Raw genomic sequence first — 19,167 nt, 5'->3', positions numbered from 1 at the left:
AAATACAAGAGCATTTTGTTTTGTGCACAAGAGCATTGTGACGTATCTTTCTGTTTTTGTATTTTAGTTTTTCCGTTGTCTTGACAACTGAAACGTCATCGTTCCTGGAGGAACCATTTTCAAGGGGTCAGTCACCAAAGGGTTAAACTTTACTTCACAATTAGCCGGAGTTTTTATGACATTCATTCATCACACTTCCCTTTGTTCCTGTCATCTTTGTTGGGTTTATGATTGCGCCACATGATCATCCTTGAACCTTCTTAACAGGCATATAGTCATCACTTGAGGGCTCCAGTATCCCAGAGCAAGCCATGTTGCCAGAATTTCCCAGCAGAACATTTCTGGAGATGTCAGAAGGCAAGTTTGTGAAGGTTCGGTTCGTCTGTGGGTTCCATGTCAAGCCAGGTGGGATTCCCAAATGAGGCAGTCCTTTCAGCTGGGGCACTGGGCACAGTAGGATGCAGCTGATGGGCAGAGTGTTGTCCACCACAGGTGGGCTGGGAAGTCCCTCACTTCCGGACTCCTCCTGGCTTTCTTGTTCCTCAGAGTTGCCGGCAAAGCCTGAGTCTGGGCTCTGAATGTCCAGCCGCAGCTTCTGCAGCTGCTTGTAGGAGGAGGAAGTTTCCAAAGGGGTGCTCATGCTGACCTCTGTCAATTCATTGTCATGGCTGGTATCATGAGTGGCTGGCAGAATTTTCTCTTGCACACTGCCTCCTCCTGCCGGTCCATACGGGCTGTCTGCTAAGCATGGCTCCAGCTGATCTACTACGGCGTCACATTTTGAGCTCTGGGACAGGAAATAAGTGGAGATGGAGAAACTGGAGCTGTTGTGATCCCTTAAGTTGGCATCTTTTTCCATCTTATTGGATAACATATCAGAGCTGCAAACTTTGTAGATTGTCACAGGCGAGATGCACTCTGAATCAGCTTTGATATATATCTCAGGATTCACAATAGGGCCCAGCCATGCCTGAGAAAGAAGAAAAAGACATAATATTAACTCCAGAGTTTGGCAAGTCTTCCTTCAGACTACTTAAAGGAAAAATGAAAAGTCGAGTTATTCTACAATATATTAAACAATGGTTTGAAAGAGTAAGTTTTTTTCCCCAAGTGCTTGGTTTACTTTCCTGGATGTTGAAAAGTCATTGCTTAAAAATGCTTTTAATGATTTTTAAAAGTGTTCCTAGACATACACTACATGGCCAAAAGTGTGTGGACACCTGACCATCACAACCATATGTGGTTCTTCTTCCAACTCCTGCCACAAATTGCCTAGGATGGATTTATATGCTGTCACATTACAATTTCACTTGAATTAAGAAGCCCAAACATGTTCCAGCGCCAGTTTGGTGTGAAAGGACTCAAGTGGCTTGAACCTCAACCCCACTGAACACCACTGGGATGAACTGGAACGCCAATCCTCCTCACCCAACATCAGTGCCTGAACTCACTAATGCTCTTGTTGCTGAATGAACACAAATCCCCACAGCCATGCTCCAAAATGTAGTGGAAAGCCTTCACAGAAGAGTGGAGCTTATTATAACAGCAAAGAGGGACTACATCTGAAATGAGATGTTCAACAAGTACTGTACATATGGGAGTGATGGTAAGGTCTCCACCAACCTTTGGTCATATTTTATCATTTTAACGACACCTGAGAAAAATCAGAAAACTGGCAATATTGCCACACACTGGAGTTGCTAGTTTCATTATTTAAGTCTCAAGATTTCTGGTCCTCCTTCTATTTCTATGAAAGAAATAATCATGTCTGTAAATATCGCTCATCATGCTAGCAAGGATAAAATGCATTGGATATTTTTCATGTGCTGTATTATCTTATAGATCATCATTGAACAATGACTACTGTGGTTAGGAAGAATCATTTTAAGAGTGGGTTTTTTTTCCAGCTGGGCCTTACCTTAAAGTCCCCATTATGGTCAGAGAAAAGATCGCCAAAATATTTCCCAGGTGTGGGTACATATAAACATTTTATCATCCTGAAAAACGACCAAGTGTTTGTATTACTCAGTTATCTTTAGCAGAAAGCTTGTGCATGCAATACAACAATGCAACACATCCCAAAGCAAAGTAAGTGCTGCAGTTTATGTTGTTGTACTGGTATATTGGTATGATTGTGAATACGGAGGCTACCACTTACCTCTTGTATCGTCGGACACAGAAGAAAGCCAGTAAAACGACTCCAACTGCTACAATTACAAGGCTGGTTATATTACTGAGTACACCCAGTAATAAATAAATGGGCTCTTTAGAAAGAAAGAAAGAAGAAAAAACATCTTTACTGTACAGTACATTGTTGGATATTAAAGACTATTGTATTACTTTTGAGGGTGCATTTACATTGTATAGGGGTTGTTTTTTGGACACTGTATTATATTGTACACAATTATTATGACATACTATCTACAGTCCTACTGAATTCTTGAAAACATGAATTAATTTTCCATCACAGCAAATTCAAATCACAGTTTTACACGAATCCTTTATTGTTTCTATCGTAACAGCGAATTTACATGGACTTGAATGGAAGACACTTCACAGACTCGAAACCTAATAATCAACAAATTAAAAACCATGCTGATATTTGATGTAATAATAATAATAATGAATTATTAAGGTGGTGAAGCTTAGTGAACATTTTCGTGAACATTTTATGAAGGAGTCTTCTTAACAGTTTTGCAGTAAAGCTGTAACTATGTTTTCAGCTCAGGACAGAGGACTGAAAGCCTACTATGCTTATTTATTTCAATAGCGAGAAAGAAAAAGGCTGGTGAAGGAGTGACTGTTTAAAGCTGATGTATTTAAGTTATAACAAGAACTACTGTAATTTGTTTTGCAGACATTTCACAATATTAAATGCAGTGTTGTAGTTGAGTCACTAAACCTCGAGTCCCCAGTGTTCAAGTCTGAGTCAAGTCCAAGTCATTAAAAAATTTTCGAGTCGAATCGAGTCCGAGAACAAGACTCCAACCGCACCATTTGACGATGGCTGTTTTTGCACCATTAACATTAGTTTGTTCCTGAACATGATGTATGAACAGGTGGATGTGCATTCTCTTTGTCAGGGAGTGTGAAGTATTCTGTCAGAGATGGTTGGGAGACGGATGTAAGTGTAGAAGGTGTGTTTATTAATACAAGTGAAGACAGATAAACAATCCAGAACGGCAGGCAAAATCGTAAAACAGTGAAACGGGCAATAGGTCAAGCGAGGCACAAACAGGCTATCATAAACTTGGCAGAATCAAAGACGAGAAACAGGGAATCAGGAAACCAGACAAGGAAATGAGGCTCGGTAATGTGTCAGCAATGCAACTCAATACTTCGCAAAGTAAGTGCGTTTTCACAGTTTTTATATCGGCGCGCTGATTACGCCTTAATCCTCTGCAGGTGTGAGTCGTTTACAGCACGCGCGAGAGAGTCCACCTGGCACACGTGCTGTCCGGAGCGCGCCCGAGAGTCCATCTGATGTACGCGCGAAGACGTGCAGGTCTGACACTCTTGCTCGAAATTAGAACAAAAATTAAGGTAGATATACAGTGGTGCTTGAAAGTTTGTGAGCCCTTTAGAATTTTCTATATTTCTGCATTAATATTACATAAAACATTGTCAGATTTTCACACAAGTCCTAAAAGTAGATAAAGAGCACCCAGTTAAACAAATGAGACAAAAATATTATACTTGGTCATTTATTTATTGAGGAAAATGATCCAATATTACATATCTGTGAGTGGCAAAAGTATGTGAAGCTCTAGGATGAGCAGTTAATTTGAAGGTGAAATTAGAGTCAGGTGTTTCCAATCAATGGGATGACAAATCAGGTGTGAGTGGGCACCCTGTTTTATTTAAAGAACAGGGATCTATCAAAGTCTGATCTTCACAACACATGTTTGTGGAAGTGTATCATGGCACGAACAAAGGAGATTTCTGAGGACCTCAGAAAAAGCGTTATTGATGCTCATCAGGCTGGAAAAGGTTACAAAACCATCTCTAAAGAGTTTGGACTCCATCAATCCACAGTCAGACAGATTGTGTACAAATGGAGGAAATTCAAGACCATTGTTATCCTCCCCAGGAGTGGTCGACCAACAAAGATCACTCCAAGAGCAAGGCGTGTAATAGTCGGTGAGGTCACAAAGCACCCCAGGGTAACTTCTAAGCAACTGAAGGCCTCTCTCACATTGGCTAATGTTAATATTCATGAGTCCACCATCAGGAGAACACTGAACAACAATGGTGTGCATGGCAGGGTTGCAAGGAGAAAGCCACTGCTCTCCAAAAAACTTGCTGCTCATCTGCAGTTTGCTAAAGATCACGTGGACAAGCCAGAAGGGTATTGGAAAAATGTTTTGTGGACGGATGAGACCAAAATAGAACTTTTTGGTTTAAATGAGAAGCATTATGTTTGGAGAAAGAAAAACACTGCAATCCAGCATAAGAACCTTATCCCATCTGTGAAACATGGTGGTGGTAGTATCATGGTTTGGGCCTGTTTTGCTGCATCTGGGCCAGGACGACTTGCCATCATTGATGGAACAATGAATTCGGAATTATACCAGCGAATTCTAAAGGAAAATGTCAGGACATCTGTGCATGAACTGAATCTCAAGAGAAGGTGGGCCTTTCAGCAAGACAACGACCTGAAGCACACAAGTCGTTCTACCAAAGAATGGTTAAAGAAGAATAAAGTTAATGTTTTGGAATGGCCAAGTCAAAGTCCTGACCTTAATCCAATTGAAATGTTGTGGAAGGACCTGAAGCGAGCAGTTCATGTGAGGAAACCCACCAACATCCCAGAGTTGAAGCTGTTCTGTATGGAGGAACAGGCTAAAATTCCTCCAAGCCGGTGTGCAGGACTGATCAACAGTTAACGTAAACGTTTAGTTGCAGTTATTGCTGCACAAGGGGGTCATACCAGATACTGAAGGCAAAGGTTCACATACATTTGCCACTCACAGATATGTAATATTGGATCATTTTCCTCAATAAATAAATGACCAAGTATAATATTTTTGTCTCATTTGTTTAACTGGGTTCTCTTTATCTACTTTTAGGACTTGTGTGAAAATCTGATGATGTTTTAGGTCATATTTATGCAGAAATATAGAAAATTCTAAAGGGTTCACAAACTTTCAAGCACCACTGTAAATATCTTATGCCAAATTATTATGGCATGTTACAAAAAATAACAAAAAAATCCGAGTCCTCGTCTCCAATTTACGAGTCCGAATCCAAGTCCGAGTCATCAGCACTCAAGTCCAAGTCGAGTCACGAGTCCTTAAAATTAGGGCACGAGTTGGACTCGAGTACTACAAGCCTGATTAAATGTAACCATAATTGTATAAAAAAAATGAGAATGTTGTTATTGTTAATTATAATTCTTGGCAATCCCCACTGTGGATTATTTTCTTATCACATCATGCTCTGTTGTGTCTTATTCCTTACATATGGCACTCTCAGAGATGGATGAATGAATACAAAGCATACTCTAATGAATTATAATGAGATGAACATAATCAGTGAGGTTTCCGAGCATTCAGTCCTTACCTGACGGAGGTGGTGAACCCACAGTGGATTCCCACTGAGTAACTGGACTCCACTCGCTCCACAATTGTGGTTCTGTGTTAGGAGTGGCCTGAACCCTGACCACATACTGCCTCCCCTTGATCAGCTTCTCTAATGGTAACTCACACTGTGTCTCTTCTGTCAATGCCACCTGGTTCTTCTACACAGGCAGAGAGAAATATGGTTTGAAAGCAGCTTTATGCAAATAGCAAAATACCTTTCATACATTTAAAATACAGTTCAGAAATGATGCAGATGGTGATTCGGACATAGTCTCACCTCCCAGCTGTTCTCAAGCAAACCCCACTGCACCTTATACTTCACAGCAACGACAAATACAGAGTGAGGAGAACCTTGTTTCCAGGTGACATTCCCTTTGTTCACAACTGGCGTCTCAGGAGGATACAACTTAACTATACACACACACACACACACACACACACACACACACAGAGCTCAATTTAATTATACCTTCCCAGAGACACATCTCTCATCTCATCTCATTCTCTCTAGCCACTTTATCCTGTTCTACAGGGTCGCAGGCAAGCTGGAGCCTATCCCAGCTGACTACGGGCGAAAGGCGGGGTACACCCTGGACAAGTCGCCAGGTCATCGCAGGGCTGACACATAGACACAGACAACCATTCACACCTATGGTCAATTTAGAGTCACCAGTTAACCTAACCTGCATGTCTTTGGACTGTGGGGGAAACCGGAGCACCCGGAGGAAACCCACGTGGACACGAGGAGAACATGCAAACTCCGCACAGAAAGGCCCTCGCCGGCCCCGGGGCTCGAACCCGGACCTTCTTGCTGTGAGGCGACAGTGCTAACCAATACACCACCGTGCCGCCTCCCCAGAGACACATAACAAAGATTATCACACACAGACTAGAAAGGGTGATACATTTATTAGTTTGTATGGAGCCTCATTATTGTTTCTAGTAAGGGTGTAAACTTTGTGCTTCCATACGATATATGACATTATTATACAAACAGGACACTTTTTCGCTTGATTAAAAACGTGTTCTATTCCCTTCTAGCGGGTTTCATTCATTTGATTTGATAGGATGCAATATTGTTCGCATATCGCTTATACCTAGGTGTATTACGTCACTCTACCCAATGGAGAATGAGCGTTGAATATGGTTTACAATATTGCATGGTTGTCAAGACGACACGACGTTACACATCGGAGACGTAAAACTTCCATGCTAGCAAGCGACTGTCGCAATTTGTAAACAACCATGGCTGGCAGGTTTCCTTCGTTAAATATGGAAGATTTGGAGAGAATTTTGAAAGAGAACAACGCGTTGAACACCTGAAAGGTATGTGTATGAATAATAATAATAATAATAATAATAATAATATTGGGGCGGCACGGTGGTGTAGTGGTTAGCGCTGTCGCCTCACAGCAAGAAGGTCCGGGTTCGAGCCCCTTGGCCAGCGAGGGCCTTTCTGTGTGGAGTTTGCATGTTCTCACCATGTCCGCGTGGGTTTCCTCGGGGTGCTCCGGTTTCCCCCACAGTCCAAAGACATGCAGGTTAGGTTAACTGGTGACTCTAAATTGACCGGTGTGTGAATCTGATTGTGAATGGTTGTCTGTGTCTAAGTGTCAGCCCTGTGATGACCTGGCGACTTGTCCAGGGTGTACCCCGCCTTTCGCCCGTAGTCAGCTGGGATAGGCTCCAGCTTGCCTGCGACCCTGTAGAACAGGATAAAGCGGCTAGAGATAATGAGATGAGATGAGATGAGATGAGATGAGATGAGATGAGATGAGATAATAATATTGGCTGGCTTTTTTTCATGGTATATTAGATATATTCCTTTCAGCTACTTATTTTTGACTCGTTTAATATCATGATAGCTGAATGGAATATATCTGATATACCAGGAAAAAAAGCCAGCCAATATTATTTAATGATTTTGATTTGACATTTCATGATACCACTGAATCTGTTGCAATATATGATAAAATATTCATTCATAAGGTAAAACTTTGATTCATCATGAAATGATTCAATATTTAATGATGCCACTGAATCTGCTACGATACAATTAAATTTTGATTTAACATTTATTCTAATCAATGGGCTATGTGAATAACTTTGTTCAGAATCGGGTAGGGCTACGTTAATTGACAGTGAAGGTCCTGCGATAGCCCTGCGATAAATTTGTGACCTGTCCAGAGTGTACCCTACCTCTTACCCATCGCTAGAATAGCAAATGAATGAATGAATATAACATGAAACCTAAAATATGTCGGGAATTTTTCTAAGAAAGCTCCATGTTTTCGCCTCAACCTGATGTTCTGTCCGAACGTCCTATTTTCTTATTAAATTAGTTCATTAAATTAGAATTATCTTTGACCAAGTGTAAGCATAGCTTCATTGTGCAACAAGTTTGTCCATAAAAGTCCCATTTTTATAGCATAGTGTTGATTTTGACACTATGTCACTCAACTTGTGAGACTATGACTAAAATATCACTTATAAGTGATACAGAAGATAAACAATGCATTTATTGTCAGACCGAACAATTAAGATACTTAATACAACATTATTTTTCCTGTCTGCAATTCCATAGATCAAGAAACACGCACTGAAGTCGACGTAATCGCAGTGAAAAGTCTTACCAAAAGATGGGGGATAAAACTCCGGGATACTTTCCAATAGATTAGTTATGTTTTCACACCGTACATCCAGCGGGACATCTGGGGAACCATCAGTCAAAGTCTGGAATCAACAGTTGGGTCAAATTAGAAAATAATGAATCGAGAACTCGATAATACAATAAGTGTAATTTCCTGAATTCAAAGCAAGCAATCCTTAATTCAAAAAGTCAGATGGCACTAGTGAGGACTGTCTTTATTTAATCAGTTATGTAAAAAAATAAAATAAAATAATAATAATAAATTATACCACAGCCCTGTCGAATGCGCAATTCGGATTGGTCAGAAGGTATTGAATAATTTTCTATAAAGCACTGATGATTGCAAGATTTATAGCAATGCGTTTATTGTAATAAATTATTAGTTCTGTAGTAACAATATACACAAGGACTTGTATGGCAGATGTTCGACATAAACAAATTGAAAATTGTATGTAAGCATTGAAACAATGACGTTTTCTCCTCTTTGAGGAGAAATTTATACATTTTTGGAAGGAGTCTCGAGTGCCAGCATTTGGAGGAAAGCGTTATCTGCCCTCTTCCGCATACACGAGCTCACAAATGCCCACAATTGGCGAGTGTCACTGTGATTGATAGGGAGAAAGAGTATGCCATCTTTCTCATCCAGAAAGCATGGCCAATTTTGCTCATATAGACACCTGGCCACGGATGGCTGTGGCATTATTGGGATTCAAACTCACAGTCTCCAAACAATGTGTTGTTATAGTATTTAAAGAATTATTAACTGAATGAATAAGTGAGTGAGTATATTTCTTGTGTCTGAAATCAAACATTTCTTATAAACACACCAAATCATCAAATCAATTTCTTACACTCTCAGCAAATTGAAGAGTTCCTTGACGTAATTTCGACTGTGAGCCGCCAAGAGGCTCCAGGTTAACTCTGAGAGGAATTTTTCTTATGTAACTGAAATGCAAACAAAGTTTTAATCAGTAATCCACAATTGTAATTGCTGCCAAATTGCTGTCATATAAAAGAAGTAAAACATTTTCAGACGCACTGTTCTTGGAAAATACAGTATATTTCATGCTGGGCCACATTACACCATCACATCACTGATTATTTCACAGTAAAGCCATAAAACCTAGAGATTAAAGTCTCACAGACAGTGAATCTGTGAGTTTTATTATCTGTAAAACATAAATATGTGGTGTCAAAAAAACGTGCATACAGATTTTTGACTTCATGTCATTTTGAACCCTTTTCACTTCTTGAAACATGTATAGGTTTTTCAAAAATATTTGAAAAATCATTAAGTGGCAGCATCAAGCTTTCCAGCCAATTCAAGTGATCAATCTAATCAAGGCCTTGAGGAGAAATAGGTGTTAGATTAACTCTGGAACTGAACTCAGGACAGTAGATTATACCTGAATTCTGTCAAATATGCATGAGCATGTGTACTTTCTGACTGACTTGTGTAAAGACTAGTGTTAAAACCACAGTTATGAGTTCTGTCATGTCGTGATGAAAATGATACATTACTTATCATCGATGCTTTGCAGGGAACAGTTGGTGGTTGGTGTTATTTGAAATTTGTCTTCCACTGACGAAGTGTTCCAAACACACGTAATGAGCTTTATGCCGTCGGTGTAACACTTGAGATCTACACACACACACACACACACACATTTATATATACATATATAAAAAACAAAGAACAGGCGAACACTATAGAGTAACAACAGAATGGGGATGGATACAGGACCAGGAAGTAAAACTCAAACACACGTCACAACACAAGCGCACAGGCTGAGAAACACATTGTACAGTCACAGTTGTTTCCCGAAATGTGTTTTCCCAGTCCGGCACACAAATAACAATAAGACTGATAATAATGACTGCTGGGATGATTAATTCAGTACTCCTTACTTTCATTGGCCAAGCTTGAAGATATGACTGACATCAACAGCATGAGAATCTGACCAATCAGCATTTTCCTCTTCATTTTGTATTCTGGAAGCAAATCACCTAAACTAGGAAAGAGAAAGCAGCATGGATGAGCTTTGTATGTCATGTATACAGTATGTATTAGACAGAAGTTTAGGAAGATGCACTTAGATCCTACCATAAGCTCTTAGACTACTGACTACTGGGTGTACAGACCCTAGTTTAGTATGGAAGGAACAACCAAGAAAATGGATTTCCACTGGGACAAACCTAGGACTGGTGGTTCAGGAGGTGATGCTGGATAAACTGTTGTTTATCATGGAGTTTATCTCAGCCCTTACATGATGATACACTCTATATTATCTATAAGCTTTTACGACAATGGACAGCCAATAATATTTCGACCAATGCTTTAGTGACAGTCTTACATCCAATCACTTGTCACTTATTATTACATCATGACGTAATAATTACTTACTTAAGCACTCATCATCTGCAACTCTGTCTTTTTACGTTTTGTGCCATCCTTGTAATATGGATGGCTTTCATGTCAAACGATTAGGTCTGATTCTATTGGCAAAGCTTGTATTAGCACTCTGAGTGGAAAGGTGTCTGAACCACAAAAATAAAAAAATAAAAAACACACACACACACCAAGCAAGTAGAAGTGAACCTTAAATGTCATAGCATCTTTTTTAGTCTGCACCACTGCTTTCTCACAGCCAGGTGTGCCTTGCTTTTTGATCACTTGTGCTTTCGATTTTTGGAAGTTTGGAAACAGTGATGCCGTGAACATTGTTATATGGGAATGACTGTTTTACAAGTTTTTGTAACCAAATGCTATAGCATAACATTAAAATATCCATGTTTAATATGAATGTATTCTGTTGAAACCTGAGATATAGATTAAATTAAGAATGCATTGACCCCCCCCCCACACACACACTTTTTTTAAAGAAAAAAAAATTTAGATACAATGCCAAGTAAAATTATATAAAATGGGTTGTTATGAGGGTGGCATGGTGGTGTAGTGGTTAGCGCTGTCACCTCACAGCAAGAAGGTCCGGGTTCGAGCCCCGTGGCCGGCGAGGGCCTTTCTGTGCGGAGTTTGCATGTTCTCCCCGTGTCCGCGTGGGTTTCCTCCGGGTGCTCCGGTTTCCCCCACAGTCCAAAGACATGCAGGTTAGGTTAACTGGTGACTCTAAGGCTACATCCACACGACAACGGCAACGAGATGTTATTTAAAAATATATCGCGTCCAAATGGGCAACGATCAGTAAAATATCAGGTCCATATGGCAACGCAACGCTTGCTGAAAACGATGCAATACAGATGCCACACCTCTAGGGGCGCTGTAAGACGGTCCCTTCAGAGACACCAGAACAATAGAAGAAGTCAGGACGCATGTGCATAAACTATTATGCGCGAGACTTCATATTAGCCACAAAGTCAGGAAAATCTGTTCGTAAAATTACATTATAATGACCAAATACAATGAAAAGTATTTTTCCAGTCTCACCTGTGAAAGGTAATCCCATGTGATCTCGTTTGGACGGCAAACCTGTTGGTACAGTTAAACGCAGCTAATCTTTATTCTCCGCTTTGACCTATCCAATATGGCGGCGAGGATGACGTATGATTCTACGCGGAAGGCGGCGTCTTTAATGGTCCGGAATTAATTGAATGCTACACGTTGATGGATTAATTTGTTGTTTCTCACCTGTGAAAGGTAATCCCATGTGATCTCGTTTGGACGGTAAACCTGTTGGTACAGTTAAAGGCAGCACATGAATCTTTATTCTCCGCTTTGACCTATCCAATATGGCGGCGAGGATGACGTATGATTCTACGCAGAAGGCGGCGTCTTTAATGGTCCGGAATAAATTGAATGCTACATGTTGATGGAGAATTCGACCAATAGTCGAACCTCGGATCCAGGAGGAACAATGCGGTTTTTGTCCTGGTCGCGGAACACTGGACCAGCTCTATACCCTTCATAGGGTGCTCGAGGGTTCATGGGAGTTTGCCCAACCAGTCCACATGTGCTTTGTGGATCTGGAGAAGGCATTCGACCGTGTCCCCCGTGGTATTCTGTGGGGGGTGCTTCAGGAGTATGGGGTTCGGGGCTCTTTGCTAAGGGCTGTCCGGTCCCTGTACGAACGGAGCAGGAGTCTGGTTCGCATTGCCGGCAGTAAGTCAGACCTGTTCCCAGTGCATGTTGGACTCCGGCAGGGCTGCCCTTTGTCACCGGTTCTGTTCATAATTTTTATGGACAGAATTTCTAGGCGCAGCCAGGGGCCGGAAGGAATCCTGTTTGGGAACCACAGGATTTCATCTCTGCTTTTTGCGGATGATGTTGTCCTGTTGGCTTCTTCAAACCAGGACCTTCAGCATGCACTGGGGCGGTTTGCAGTCGAGTGTGAAGCAGCTGGGATGAGAATCAGCACCTCCAAGTCCGAGGCCATGGTTCTCGACCGGAAAAGGGTGGCTTGCCCTCTCCAGGTTGGTGGAGAAGTCCTGCCTCAAGTGGAGGACTTTAAGTATCTCGGGATCTTGTTCACGAGTGAGGGAAGGATGGAGCGTGAGATCGACAGGTGGATCGGTGCAGCCTCCGCAGTGATGCGGTCGCTTTACTGGTCCGTCGTGGTGAAGAAGGAGCTGAGCCAAAAGGCGAAGCTCTCAATTTACCGGTCGATCTACGTTCCGACTCTCACCTATGGTCATGAGCTTTGGGTAATGACAGAAAGAACAAGATCGCGGATACAAGCGGCTGAAATGAGTTTCCTTCGCAGGGTGGCTGGGCGCTCCCTCAGAGATAGAGTGAGAAGCACAGTCACTCGGGAGGAGTTCGGAGTAGAGCCGCTGCTCCTCCACATCGAGAGGAACCAGCTGAGGTGGCTCGGGCATCTTTTTCGGATGCCTCCTGGACGCCTCCCTGGGGAGGTGTTCCAGGCATGTCCCCCTGGGAGGAGGCCCCGGGGAAGACCCAGGACACGCTGGAGGGACTATGTCTCTCAGCTGGCCTGGGAACGCCTCGGTGTTCTTCCCGAGGAGCTGGCCGAGGTGTCTGGGGAAAGGGAAGTTTGGGCTTCCATGCTTAGACTGCTGCCTCCGCGACCCGGTCCCGGATAAGCGGAAGAAGACGAGACGAGACGTTGATGGATTAATTTGCTCCTCTACGCCCTTTTTGAGGAATGTATTGTCGGACTTAAACCAACATCTGAAGAGGTGAGATCGCTCCTTTTTTTCCCTATTTTTGCTGGTGGGATTGACTCTGCCCTAAGGGCAGAGTCTCTCTCTCTCTCTCACTTTGCACCATTACACAATAAATATTCACAGTGAAAATATTTTGTAAGTGCGTTTCATGAACCAAGTTATAGGATTTGTTGACAACTCGCATCGCATCGCAATGAGAAGATCATTGGCACTACTGGTGTTAAGAATCAGACCATTTCATAAATGAATATTTTGCTGTAGAGCTGCAGTGTTTGTACAATTGCATGTTTTTGCTTCACTATTACTGTCACTATTCTGCTTCTTGCATTACTACTGTGAACTAACACTGAACATAATAATAATAATAATAATAATAATAATAATAATATCCAAGCTCGTGTTTCACTCTCACTAGTGCTCTGTAAGGCTTTTTCCTGGTGATATCCTGGTGATATTCGTTACACTTCTACCCGGCGTGAAGCACTCACAGTCATGTGGTTGTGACGTCATCGTAAACAAATCCGTTCTACTCATCCAGACAACTTCACAACAGCAACGTTGCCAGATCTTTCCACTCTGGAACCCGTTCTCAAAAAGATTGTGTTTTGGGCACCCAAAACACCGGTGCCGTGTGGACGCCAGGCCTAAACAATAAGCAATTGTATCGGAGTCACCTGAATCCGTTGCCGTGTGGACAGGGCCTAAATTGACCGTAGGTGTGAATGTGAGCGTGAATGGTTGTCTGTGTCTATGTGTCAGCCCTGTGATGACCTGGCGACTTGTCCAGGGTGTACCCCGCCTTTCGCCCGTAGTCAGCTGGGATAGGCTCCAGCTTGCCTGTGACCCTGTAGAAGGATAAAGCGGCTAGAGATGATGATGATGAGATGGGTTGTTATGAGGATGATGCATTGGCTATTATTGCATTTTGCAGTAATAATAATAATAATAATAATACTTATTATTATTATTATTATTATCCATCCATTATCCGTAACCACTTATCCTGTGCAGGGTCGCAGGCAAGCTGGAGCCGATCCCAGCTGACTATGGGCAAGAGATGGGGTACACCCTGGACAAATTGCCAGATCATCACAGGGCTGACACATAGAGACAAATAACCATTCACACTCACATTCACACCTACGGTCAATTTAGAGCCACCAATTAACCAAACCTGCATGTCTTTGGACCGTGGGAGAAACCGGAGCACCCGAAGGAAACCCACGCAGACACGGAGAGAGCATGCAAACTCCACACAGAAAAGTCCCCATCAGCCACTAGGCTCAAACCCAGAACCTTCTTGCTGTGAGGTGACAGTGCTAAGCACTACATCACCATGCCACCCTATTATTATTATTATTATTATTATTATTATTGGTAGTAGTAGTACTAGTAGTATCATCATCATACTAAAGAACACAAACAGCTATATATTAGTGATGCACCAATCCCATTCAACATTCTGGATCCTGGACTGATATTGAAGCTCCAAATATCACCCCATGCCAAAACTCGATCTCATTCTCATATGATTTCATACATTAGCATTTAAATTTTCGATACAATACAATAAAAAGCAGTTTAAAATGGGTTGTTATGAGGATGTCGCATTTGCTATTATTGTATTTTGCAATAATAATAATAATAATAATAATCATCATCATCATCATAAAGAACACAAACGGCTGTACATTAGTGAAGCACTAATCCTGATCTCACACTGACATGCTGTCATACTTAAGGAGAGAACATGTGGAGACAGACAGTACTTAAAGAAAAAATCGTGACTACAAACTATGTCTGACATACTTCAGTGACAAATCCAATCCAATTCTGATCCCAACCCAACCCAACATTTCAGTCCTATGTTAAGTTCAATGTTAAGAATAGGATCAGTGTGTCCGATACATAATGATACACTGACATCCACTGTACTTAAATAACTATCACAACTCACCTTTCAGACATAGATGAATGTTTTGTTGATACTCATATCTCGGTGATTATTTTTAATTGATGTCTTTCTGATTTCGATGGATTAAAAGTCTGATGGCTTCATTGCACATGGTATCAGTGTGAGGCAGCGTGGCAGTTCTGAATACACGATCAGTTCCTCTCTCTGCTTTGCTTTACACACACACATGCGCACACAAGTATGGTGATGTCCCCGGGTTAACCACATGTATAGCCATTTTCAGTAAGTGTAGCGTCACTACCTATAAAAGAGAGGAAATCATAGGGGTCTTCCTTACACGTCCTTCTAATTTGTCATGACTTTATCTTTCGTTCTTCTTTTATTTATTTCTTTTAGTCTCTCTATCACCAGATTCAAATTCTTCCAATAAATTTTAATAACATCTCTTATTTCTTGTCTCTTTTTTGAAACCGAGCCATTTCTCTCCCTCCCTTCTCTATCTCTCTCTTCTCTTCCTCTATATTCCTCCACTCTGATTATCTCTTCATATCTCTTCTCTCATTTCCTCACTCTCTCCAAAATGGCTATCTAGATACATCTCTCTTTGCGGTGAATATGTTAGTTGTTCCTGTATCTGAGCATTCGTGTCATGTTTTGTCCACCACAAAATTTTAACACCCACTATTTTAGCACAATCTCATCTCTCTCTCTCCCACACACACTGAATAAAAAGTGCAGCGTTTTCCAAAACACCATACTTAGAAACCGATGTGTTAACAGACAGGATGAAATGGTTCTGCTTTCGAATTCAAGTATTCCAAGAATAACTTCTTGATAATGAAGGCCAGAGTGCCTTCCTGTTCAGTTTCCATACTCTACAAGTTGCAAGATCAGCTTTACGAGTATGGATGAGATGGTTTCTGATTTTGTCAGTAGCCAGGTTTCCATTACAGTGCTGCGCAAAATTGAAGTTTTTTTTTTTTAAGTCGGCAAAACACAATTACGGATGATCTCTCAATGATTTCCATTGAGTGATATTATGTGATTAAAGCTGGGATTCCTCCTCTCGCGATAGTCATTCGGCTCTGCGAGACCTGATATTCGGCACTGGATTTTGATCGCGTCCGCTGCAATCGAAATCTCGTGTAGTAGTGTTTAATCGATTGTGAAAAACATGTTTCCATTTCAATATTACTTAGTTGAATCATTGATAAGAAAACCATCTCATGTGAGCGTATAAACTTCTTTGCAAAATTTGAAAGTTTTTGTTTCAAAATTCATGTTTCCATTTGTTGTTTTTTAGTTCACAATTTCAAATTGCGCATCATTGTCTCATCTCATCTCATTATCTCTAGCCGCTTTATCCTTCTACAGGGTCGCAGGCAAGCTGGAGCCTATCCCAGCTGACTACGGGCGAAAGGCGGGGTACACCCTGGACAAGTCGCCAGGTCATCACAGGGCTGACACATGGACACAGACAACCATTCACACCTACGGTCAATTTAGAGTCACCAGTTAACCTAACCTGCATGTCTTTGGACTGTGGGGGAAACCGGAGCACCCGGAGGAAACCCACGCGGACACAGGGAGAACATGCAAACTCCACACAGAAAGGCCCTCGCCGGCCCCGGGGCTCGAACCCAGGACCTTCTTGCTGTGAGGCGACAGCGCTAACCACTACACCACCGTGCCGCCCCTGCGCATCATTGCACATTACATTACAGGTATTACATGGTGGTGTAGTGGTTATCACTGTCGCCTCACAGCAAGAAGGTTCCGGGTTTGAACCTCGTGGCCGACAGGGCCTTTCTGTGTGGAGTTTGCATGTTTTCCCCACAGTTCAAAGACATGCAGGTTTGGTACAATGGGGCCACTGTAACTGGCACAAGCTATAGTGGTTTCCCAGTCATAATGTATGTACATATATAGATCTTGCTATGGCAAAAGCTAATAAATCAAATTTTGCAGACACTTTTATGCAGAGTGACGTACAAGACCCTGACATACCCATTGCAGTGCGCAGCCCAGGGAGCAGTTGGGGGTTAGGTGCCTTGCTCAAGTGTACTTCAACCATTCCTGCTGGTCCAGGCAGGCTTGTACAGTAGTACTTGAGTCCAGGACTCGGACTCGCAACTCGACTTGGACTTGAGCACTGATGACTCAGACTTGGACTTGGACTCGTAAATTGGAGACGAGGACTCGGATTTTTTCTTTATTTTTTGTAACATGCCATAATAATGTTGCATAAGATATTTATATCTACATTAATTTTTGTACTAATTCTGTGCAAGGGTGTCACACCTGCACGACTTGGCACAGGCATCAGATACACTAGATAGATAGATAGATAGATAGATAGATAGATAGATAGATAGATAGATAGATAGATAGATAGATAGATAGATAGATAGATAGATAGATAGATAGATAGATAGATAGATAGATAGATTAGATTAGGGATAAAATTAGCTCATGTTTTAAGTCGTTCAAATTCTGTAAAGCTGCTTTGCGACAATGTTTATTGTTAAAAGCGCTGTACAAATAAACTTGATTTGATTTGATTTGATACACTCTCAGACGTGATCCAGACAGCGTGCACACCAAGCGGACTCTCGTGTGCGCAGTAAACGACTCACACCTGCACAGAATTAAGGCGCAATCAGCATGCCTATATAAAAACTGTGAAACCGCACTTACTTTGTGAAGTATTGAGTTGCGTTGCTGACACATTACCAAGCTTTATTTCCTCGTTTGGTTTCCTGATCCCTGATTTCCTGTTTCTCGTCTTTGATTCTGCTGAGTCTACGATAGCCTGTTTGTGCCTCGTTCGACCTGTTTCATGATTTTGCCTGCCATTCTGGATTGTCTTCACTTGTATTAATACACACACCTTCTGCACTTACATCCATCTCTCAACCATCTCTGACAGAATACTTCACACTCTCTGATAAAGAGAATTCACATTCACCTGTTCATATGTCATGTTCAGGAACAAACTAATGTTAATGACGCTGAAACAGCCACCGTCAAATGGTACGGTTGGAGTCTTGTTCTCAACTCGGACTCAAAATTTTTTTTAATGACTTGGACACTAGGGACTTGAGACTGGACTCGGAGTCAAGATTTAGTGACTCAACGACAACACTGGGTCTAGGGAATCAAGCTGGCCACCTTTTGGTCCCAAAGCTGCTTCTCTAACCTCTAGGCCATGGCTTAATATAAACCCAGCTAGTAATAGTAATATTTTGCTCAGTATTAAGTCAGTCAGATGAACTGTTTCACAAGCAAGAAGGAATTGTACAATTTGTACAATTGAAGGAATTGTACAGAAGGAATTGGACTTAATTGTACAAAGTTTGTTATGCCATTTCTGTCTTGTCGTTTGGGTTCCTCCGGCAAGCCACTTCACGAGCACGACCAGCAGTTGAAAGTAACCTCCACAAAGTAAAAGAAAAGTTCATCTTTCTCAGCTAAATCCTGTGACATGATATGACACTTTCAATTTGCTTTTGAGTTCCGTTTCTGAAGAACCATCAACACTTTCATGTTTTCCTTGTCTTGCACAATCCCTTGACTTTAGATGACACAGTGAGAGACACTCTTAATCCAATGAGAAGCCAGAACTAAGTGAATCAGATAAATCAATCTGCAAACAAATCAGGCTTTATTTTTTGATTTTGGCATGAGCCAAATCCTGTCTTCGGTCATATCCTGTGTGCTATTTAGAACAGGGTGCTCAACTCCTTTTGTTTGAATCTTTTGAATGTGTTTGAATCTTTATCTTCACTCCCAACACACCACATCCAGCTGATCACTTATTAACTGTAAATTAGCGAGTAAGCTGGACTGAAGGTGTTGTAGGTAGGGAGAGCTTCGAA

At 41.6% G+C, this 19,167-nt stretch overlaps 1 protein-coding gene across 6 annotated transcripts in view; it reads right to left on the bottom strand.

The window, feature by feature from the left end:
- The window catches only part of LOC132884846 (interleukin-2 receptor subunit beta-like), a 48,007-nt gene continuing 28,840 nt past the window's right edge, over window positions 1-19,167 (bottom strand). For 2 of the 6 annotated variants that reach the window (XM_060918840.1, XM_060918841.1), the window contains exons 3-11: window positions 10,141-10,244; window positions 9,754-9,874; window positions 9,084-9,177; window positions 8,216-8,315; window positions 5,860-5,993; window positions 5,563-5,740; window positions 2,159-2,264; window positions 1,919-1,997; window positions 2-970 (exon numbers count right to left, since the gene is read on the bottom strand). In XM_060918840.1, the coding sequence (XP_060774823.1) occupies window positions 245-970; window positions 1,919-1,997; window positions 2,159-2,264; window positions 5,563-5,740; window positions 5,860-5,993; window positions 8,216-8,315; window positions 9,084-9,177; window positions 9,754-9,874; window positions 10,141-10,216 (1,614 nt within the window). In that variant the 5' untranslated portion in view covers window positions 10,217-10,244 and the 3' untranslated portion in view covers window positions 2-244. Of the gene's footprint in view, window positions 971-1,918; window positions 1,998-2,158; window positions 2,265-5,562; window positions 5,741-5,859; window positions 5,994-8,215; window positions 8,316-9,083; window positions 9,178-9,753; window positions 9,875-10,140; window positions 10,245-15,331; window positions 15,564-19,167 lie in introns of those variants that run through there. The other 4 variants (XM_060918839.1, XM_060918842.1, XM_060918838.1 and 1 more) reach the window with 4 other exon arrangements.

Source organism: Neoarius graeffei, chromosome 4 (assembly GCF_027579695.1).
Source record: "Neoarius graeffei isolate fNeoGra1 chromosome 4, fNeoGra1.pri, whole genome shotgun sequence".
Lineage (NCBI taxonomy): Eukaryota > Metazoa > Chordata > Actinopteri > Siluriformes > Ariidae > Neoarius > Neoarius graeffei.
This window is presented reverse-complemented; position numbering and strand designations above follow the sequence as displayed.